This window comes from Oncorhynchus keta, unplaced genomic scaffold, assembly GCF_023373465.1.
Source record: "Oncorhynchus keta strain PuntledgeMale-10-30-2019 unplaced genomic scaffold, Oket_V2 Un_contig_29348_pilon_pilon, whole genome shotgun sequence".
Classification (NCBI taxonomy): Eukaryota; Metazoa; Chordata; class Actinopteri; order Salmoniformes; family Salmonidae; genus Oncorhynchus; species Oncorhynchus keta.
Window position 1 is genome coordinate 558 of NW_026286497.1, and position 8,521 is coordinate 9,078.

At 47.1% G+C, this 8,521-nt stretch overlaps 1 protein-coding gene and 1 long non-coding RNA gene across 2 annotated transcripts; one reads left to right on the top strand and one right to left on the bottom strand.

Annotated features, from left to right (window-relative positions):
- Positions 1–408: 408 nt before the first annotated feature.
- Positions 409–992, top strand: LOC127923325 (uncharacterized). Its single transcript, XR_008114121.1, has 3 exons — positions 409–630; positions 713–909; positions 951–992. It is a non-coding gene; the product is annotated as an uncharacterized LOC127923325 (long non-coding RNA).
- Positions 993–1,512: 520 nt separating this feature from the next.
- Positions 1,513–8,070, bottom strand: LOC127923326 (CSC1-like protein 2; the record flags this gene model as incomplete). Its single annotated transcript, XM_052507319.1, has 3 exons — positions 1,513–1,718; positions 5,968–6,073; positions 7,908–8,070. Coding segments are annotated over 3 exons (475 nt in total), but the record flags the coding sequence as incomplete, so codon positions are not given.
- Positions 8,071–8,521: the final 451 nt, after the last annotated feature.

Here is an 8,521-nt window from a genome sequence, read left to right on the forward strand (position 1 = left end):
AGCATTCAGGTCAAAGGTTAACTGGTTTCTCCAGTCCAACAGCATTCAGAGCAAAGGTTAACTGGTTTCTCCAGTCCAACAGCATTCAGGTCAAAAGGTTAACTGGTTTCTCCATTCCAACAGCATTCAGGTCAAAAGGTTAACTGGTTTCTCCAGTCCAACAGCATTCAGGTCAAAAGGTTAACTGGTTTCTCCATTCCAACAGCATTCAGGTCAAAAGGTTAACTGGTTTCTCCATTCCAACAGCATTCAGGGCAAAAGGTTAACTGGTTTCTCCAGTCCAACAGCATTCAGAGCAAAAGGTTAACTGGTTTCTCCAGTCCAACAGCATTCAGGTCAAAAGGTTAACTGGTTTCTCCATTCCAACAGCATTCAGAGCAAAAGGTTAACTGGTTTCTCCATTCCAACAGCATTCAGGTCAAAAGGTTAACTGGTTTCTCCAGTCCAACAGCATTCAGAGCAAAAGGTTAACTGGTTTCTCCATTCCAACAGCATTCAGAGCAAAAGGTTAACTGGTTTCTCCAGTCCAACAGCATTCAGAGCAAAAGGTTAACTGGTTTCTCCAGTCCAACAGCATTCAGGTCAAAAGGTTAACTGGTTTCTCCAGTCCAACAGCATTCAGAGCAAAAGGTTAACTGGTTTCTCCAGTCCAACAGCATTCAGGTCAAAAGGTTAACTGGTTTCTCCAGTCCAACAGCATTCAGGTCAAAAGGTTAACTGGTTTCTCCAGTCCAACAGCATTCAGGTCAAAAGGTTAACTGGTTTCTCCAGTCCAACAGCATTCAGAGCAAAAGGTTAACTGGTTTCTCCAGTCCAACAGCATTCAGGTCAAAAGGTTAACTGGTTTCTCCATTCCAACAGCATTCAGGGCAAAAGGTTAACTGGTTTCTCCATTCCAACAGCATTCAGGTCAAAAGGTTAACTGGTTTCTCCTTTCCAACAGCATTCAGGTCAAAAGGTTAACTGGTTTCTCCAGTCCAACAGCATTCAGGGCAAAAGGTTAACTGGTTTCTCCTTTCCAACAGCATTCAGGGCAAAAGGTTAACTGGTTTCTCCAGTCCAACAGCATTCAGGTCAAAAGGTTAACTGGTTTCTCCAGTCCAACAGCATTCAGGTCAAAAGGTTAACTGGTTTCTCCAGTCCAACAGCATTCAGGTCAAAAGGTTAACTGGTTTCTCCAGTCCAACAGCATTCAGGGCAAAAGGTTAACTGGTTTCTCCAGTCCAACAGCATTCAGGGCAAAAGGTTAACTGGTTTCTCCTTTTTTTTTGCAGTATTACTTTAGTGCCTTGTTGCTAACAGATGAGATGTCAGATTTTATTGTTTTAATTAATTTGTAAAAATAAAAACATATTTCTACATTGACATTATTGGGTATTGTGTGTAGGCCAGCTACAAAAAAATAAATCTAAATTTGATCCATTTTCAATTCAGGTTGTAACAGTCAAGGTGTGAACAGACAACAAACAGTCAAGGTGTGAACACTTTCTGAAGGCCCTGTACATGAGACTGTTATGGCCCAGAACGGCCACTAGGTGGCGACCTCGTACCTGTGCGGAGAGTGGAGAAGAACAGGAGCCAGAAGAGACAGAGGATAGGTGCTGCCACCACCTGGTTGACGGCCCCAGAGTGGATCTTCTTGTCCAGCTTGGAGGGAAGGTAGGCATAGTACATGTTGTAGCGATCTGCCAGGTGCTTCAACAGCATGTACATCAGACCTGGAGAGAGGGAGGGAGGGGGGAGCGGAGAGAGAGGAGAGAGAGGGAGGGAGGGGGAGCGGAGAGAGAGAGAGGGAGGGGGAGCCGAGAGAGGAGAGGGAGGGAGGAGGGAGAGGGAGGGAGAGGAGGAGGGAGCGGAGAGAGAGAGAGAGGAGAGAGAGGGAGGGAGGAGGAGCGGAGAGAGAGAGAGGGAGGGGGAGCCGAGAGAGGAGAGGGAGAGGAGGGGGAGAGGGGAGGGAGGGAGGGGAGGGGGAGAGGGAGGGAGGGGGAGCGGGGAGAGAGGAGGGAGGGGGAGCGGAGAGAGAGGAGAGAGGGAGGGGGAGCCGAGAGAGGAGAGAGGGAGGGAGGGAGGGGGAGCGGAGAGAGAGGAGAGAGAGAGGAGGGAGGGGGAGCGGAGAGAGAGAGAGGGAGGAGGAGCCGAGAGAGGAGAGAGAGAGAGGGAGAGGGGAGGGAGGGGAGGGAGGGAGAGAGGGAGGGGGAGCAGAGAGAGAGGGAGGGAGGGAGCGGAGAGAGAGAGAGGGAGGGGGAGCGAGAGAGGAGAGGGAGGGAGGGGAGAGGGAGGGAGGGAGGGGAGGGGAGAGGGAGGGAGGGGGGAGCGGGGAGAGGGAGGGAGGAGGGAGGAGGAGAGGGAGGAGGGAGGGGGAGCGGAGGAGAGGGAGGGAGGGGAGCGGAGAGAGAGGAGAGGGAGGGGCGGAGAGAGAGAGAGGGAGGGAGGGGGAGAGAGAGAGGAGAGGGAGGAGAGGAGAGAGGAGAGGGGAGCGGAGAGAGAGGGAGAGGGGGAGCGGAGAGAGAGAGAGGAGGGAGGAGAGAGGGAGGGAGGGGGAGCGGAGAGAGAGAGAGGGAGGGGGAGCCGAGAGAGAGAGAGAGAGGGAGGGGGACCGAGAGAGAGGAGAGGGAGGGGGAGCCGAGAGAGAGGAGAGGGAGGGAGGAGGGAGGAGCAGATAGAGAGAGAGAGGAGGGGGAGCCGAGAGAGAGAGAGAGAGAGAGAGGGAGGGGGAGCCGAGAGAGAGGAGAGGGAGGGGGGAGCCGAGGAGGGAGGGAGGGAGGGAGGGAGGGAGGGAGGGAGGGAGGGGGAGCAAAGAGAGAGAGGGAGGGGGAGCGGAGAGAGAGAGAGGGAGGGAGGGGGAGCGGAGAGAGAGAGAGGGAGGGAGAGGGGAGCGGAGAGAGAGGAGAGGGAGGGGGGAGCGGAGAGAGAGAGAGGGAGGGAGGGGGGAGCGGAGAGAGAGGGAGGGAGGGAGGGAGGACAGTCAGTGGGCCTAAAAACTAGCTTGTCCCTAAACCCCACTACAGGGGTCCCCTCCCCTGAAATGGAACGGGAATATTGACTGTCAAACACTGACTTATCATTGTTACTTTCTCATAGTTATTCTGTCAGGTGATAAATAACCTACTAGTCAGGTGATAAATAACCTACTAGTCAGGTGATAAATAACCTACTAGTCAGGTGATAAATAACCTACTAGTCAGGTGATAAATAACCTGCTAGTCAGGTGATAAATAACCTACTAGTCAGGTGACAAATAACCTACTAGTCAGGTGATAAATAACCTGCTAGTCAGGTGATAAATAACCTGCTAGTCAGATGATAAATAACCTACTAGTCAGGTGATAAATAACCTGCTAGTCAGGTGATAAATAACCTACTAGTCAGGTGATAAATAACCTACTAGTCAGGTGATAAATAACCTACTACTCAGGTGATAAATAACCTACTAGTCAGGTGATAAATAACCTGCTAGTCAGGTGATAAATAACCTGCTAGTCAGGTGATAAATAACCTGCTAGTCAGGTGATAAATAACCTGCTAGTCAGGTGATAAATAACCTACTAGTCAGGTGATAAATAACCTGCTAGTCAGGTGATAAATAACCTGCTAGTCAGGTGATATATAACCTACTAGTCAATATAAATAACCTACTAGTCAGGTGATAAATAACCTACTAGTCAGGTGATATATAACCTACCACAGCCAGGTGATGGCAAGAAATATTCCCGGGACACACACATATTTTAGCTGCCAAAGCTTTGGGAAAGCCAGCCCAGTGCATAAAGAGAGCCCAGTGCATAAAGAGAGCCCAGTGCATAAAGCCAGCCCAGTGCATAAAGCCCCCCAGTGCATAAAGCCAGCCAGTGCATAAAGCCAGCCCAGTGCATAAAGCCACCCAGTGCATAAAGCCAGCCCAGTGCATAAAGCCACCCAGTGCATAAAGCCCCCCAGTGCATAAAGCCACCCAGTGCATAAAGCCAGCCCAGTGCATAAAGCCACCCAGTGCATAAAGCCAGCCCAGTGCATAAAGCCACCCAGTGCATAAAGCCACCCAGTGCATAAAGACAGCCCAGTGCATAAAGCCACCCAGTGCATAAAGACAGCCCAGTGCATAAAGCCACCCAGTGCATAAAGACAGCCCAGTGCATAAAGCCACCCAGTGCATAAAGCCGCCCAGTGCATAAAGCCACCCAGTGCATAAAGCCAGCCCAGTGCATAAAGCCACCCAGTGCATAAAGCCAGCCCAGTGCATAAAGCCACTCAGTGCATAAAGCCACCCAGTGCATAAAGCCACCCAGTGCATAAAGACAGCCCAGTGCATAAAGCCACCCAGTGCATAAAGACAGCCCAGTGCATAAAGCCACCCAGTGCATAAAGACAGCCCAGTGCATAAAGCCACCCAGTGCATAAAGCCACCCAGTGCATAAAGACAGCCCAGTGCATAAAGCCACCCAGTGCATAAAGACAGCCCAGTGCATAAAGACAGCCCAGTGCATAAAGCCAGCCCAGTGCATAAAGCCACCCAGTGCATAAAGACAGCCCAGTGCATAAAGCCAGCCCAGTGCATAAAGCCAGCCCAGTGCATAAAGCCAGCCCAGTGCATAAAGACAGCCCAGTGTATAAAGCCACCCAGTGCATAAAGCCACCCAGTGCATAAAGCCACCCAGTGCATAAAGCCACCCAGTGCATAAAGACAGCCCAGTGCATAAAGCCACCCAGTGCATAAAGACAGCCCAGTGCATAAAGCCAGCCCAGTGTATAAAGCCACCCAATGGGCACACTACGTCATTTCAATGTGGATAAGTGGGTTTTATTTGGTTGATACATTGATGAATGAGATTACAACCTATGATCAAACATCCAAAAAGACAGCCAAAAGTTGGTCGATATCCCAATGTGTTCCCACTATGTTTACTATGTATTCCAATGGAAAAACACTGTCTGATTTGTGGTTTAGTTGTCACCTAAATATGTTATCACTGCGCTTTGAACCGTTAAAAAAAAAAAAGCATAACCAAATTGAAATGTGATTGTCAGATATTTATACGACGAAACCTAACGTGTTATCACTGTGCTTCATCTCATAGCACAACCCAATGACCTGGATTGCAACTGAGATTTAATTATAGCGCAAAGTGAAGATCAAGATTCTGCACAGATGATTAAATCAATGGTGAAGATCCCCACAGACAAGAGACCGTTGAACACGTACGCGCTCTCTGTGATGTCATAAGAGAACATGTATTGTTAATTGTCACCTCAACATTCTAAGGTTGAATGTCACATTAGTTTGTAAGAGAGCCTTAACGTTTAGGCTCTCTGCTGTGTTACAACAGTTATAGTGAATAGTGTTTGATTGACAACGCAACCAATCATCAACGTTTAAAGGAGATCCCATCTACTGATTGGCTGGTTCCATCTGTGCTACTGAGTCTGCCTTGAATTCCAGTCCTGTCTACAAATGAATCATTGTTATGTTGGATCCAGTCTGAATCCATTTTGATTTGATTAAGTCATATTTTTGATGTATGGTGTATTTTAGATTAATCCTGGGTCCAATTTTAACAACGGCTGTTTATGACTCCCTACAAAATAGCATTATTGATGATATAATTGATAAAGTATAGGTATATTTAATGTGCTCTCTTGAACCTACCCTTTGGAATAACGTTGATAGCAACAGTGAATCTGTTAAGTGGAGATTCCTCAACATATCTCGACATAGCACATTGGTAACAGCCTAGAGTTTTGTTCTTCTTATAGTGGATATTACGGTGAAGATCTGATATTGTTTCAAAGGTACAAATTCAACATATTTTATACAAGGTTCGTCTATGTTGAAAATGGATTACCATGATGACTTAACCCCCGTGGTTGAAATGTCATCTTCAAATCAATAGCAAATCCATTATATTTTCTTCCACGTTGATTTAAACCCCTCTGTGCCCAGTGTGCAGTTAGTAACAGTGGATCTCAGCTCACCGAAGGGGACGATGATTGGACAGGTGATGCTGTATGTCATGACCACAGTGAAGACGCACATCATCCAGGCATAGGCCGCCCCGAACTGGAACTCATACGCCTGGTGCTGCAGAGCATAGAAACAGAGTTATAGAACTGGAACTCATACGCCTGGTGCTACAGAGCATAGAAACAGAGTTATAGAACTGGAACTCATACGCCTGGTGCTACAGAGCATAGAAACAGAGTTATAGAACTGGAACTCATACGCCTGGTGCTGCAGAGCATAGAAATAGAGTTATAGAACTGGAACTCATACGCCTGGTGCTGCAGAGCATAGAAATAGAGTTATAGAACTGGAACTCATACGCCTGGTGCTACAGAGCATAGAAACAGAATTATAGAACTGGAACTCATACGCCTGGTGCTGCAGAGCATAGAAATAGAGTTATAGAACTGGAACTCATACGCCTGGTGCTACAGAGCATAGAAACAGAGTTATAGAACTGGAACTCATACGCCTGGTGCTGCAGAGCATAGAAATAGAGTTATAGCACTGGAACTCATACGCCTGGTGCTGCAGAGCATAGAAATAGAGTTATAGAACTGGAACTCATACGCCTGGTGCTACAGAGCATAGAAATAGAGTTATAGAACTGGAACTCATAGGCCTGGTGCTGCAGAGCATAGAAATAGAGTTATAGAACTGGAACTCATACGCCTGGTGCTGCAGAGCATAGAAATAGAGTTATAGAACTGGAACTCATACGCCTGGTGCTACAGAGCATAGAAATAGAGTTATAGAACTGGAACTCATAGGCCTGGTGCTACAGAGCATAGAAATAGAGTTATAGAACTGGAACTCATACGCCTGGTGCTGCAGAGCATAGAAACAGAGTTATAGAACTGGAACTCATACGCCTGGTGCTACAGAGCATAGAAATAGAGTTATAGAACTGGAACTCATACGCCTGGTGCTACAGAGCATAGAAATAGAGTTATAGAACTGGAACTCATACGCCTGGTGCTGCAGAGCATAGAAATAGAGTTATAGAACTGGAACTCATACGCCTGGTGCTGCAGAGCATAGAGACAGAGTTATAGAACTGGAACTCATACGCCTGGTGCTGCAGAGCATAGAAACAGAGTTATAGAACTGGAACTCATACGCCTGGTGCTGCAGAGCATAGAAATAGAGTTATAGAACTGGAACTCATACGAACTGGAACTCACATTAACAGGAGGATATTATTATATGTCCTTAGGGAAGCTTAATTAAGTTCAACAAAAGCATAGCTTGTCTGGGTTGGGGCTCATTCCATTTCAACACAGTCAATTCAGGAAGTAAATTGAAATTTCCTCATTGCTCTCCTCATTGAAATGTCCGTTTTCTTCCTGAATTGACTGGTTTTAAATGTATTTGACCCTGACCCATTAGCACAGTGTTTCCCAACCCTGGTTCTCCGGGAGACCCAACAGTACAACCCGGAGGACCAGGGCTGGGGAACACTGCAGTGACTATATAACCAGAGAGGAAGAGGCGAAGTGAGAGAATTGACTCCGCCCCCAAAATCTGTCCACATGAAAATACAGCGTTAACCAGTGGAAGTGGAAGGATTCTATGTATGGAGGTCATTGAGTGTCATATTTGGTCAACATAAAATGTAATTTTGCTAATTTGCAACGTGAGGCTTATTTGATCGAATAGAAGTTGTGTGATGTTTAGGTTGTTACGAATGTACTGATTTAAGTGGACGAATGTGGCATTCTGGCAACTTTGACAAAAAATACTTTGTGTTTTATGCCCTTACATTTATTCCCATTATTAGAGCGGTCAGTCGACTATCTTGTCAGTCCATTGATCATCTTTGATATAACTATTTTCATCCAATAAGTGATGTAGTTTATGAGATTGAATAACTGAGGTCTTCCTGACCACCAGGTGGCGCTCCTCTACTCACCCTCTTGACGTTGCGTCTCTCGGCAGCAGAGCGAGCCAGACACAGCCGGGTCATATACATGAGCAGACCAGGGATCCTCAGCAGATCCATGGCGTTACCGATGAACGCCGACGCGATGACATAGTTCACAAAGAACGCCCCGTTGTCAGGCAGGAACACACACCTGGGGTGGTTTGGGGAGACAGGAAATGACATCGCAACAATAACATACCTTTTTCACACTACAGTGCCAACCAGAACCACACTACGTTGGATTTGTTCTGTTCTCATCGCAGCATGGTTTCTGAAGCGACGTGGGACACGTAACCAGGCCCGGCCCAGTACGGGTCGGGACAACAGTGTGAAAGGGGGATATGACAGACTTACTCCCTCCTAAATGACTATACTAACCCCAAATCAAACAGCCAGTTCCATAAGGACACAATATGATGAGAAAACATGGAAGCTGTTCTGATTGGTCCAGAGGAGATCATTGTTACCTGACAAGGTAGGGCTAAGATAAGAACCACTACGTTAGACTATGAGGTGGGGTACAGACAGGATATTACATCACAACAACAATGTTACTCACTGAATCTCAGACCCTATTCACTCTGGATCTGAGAAGATTGAAT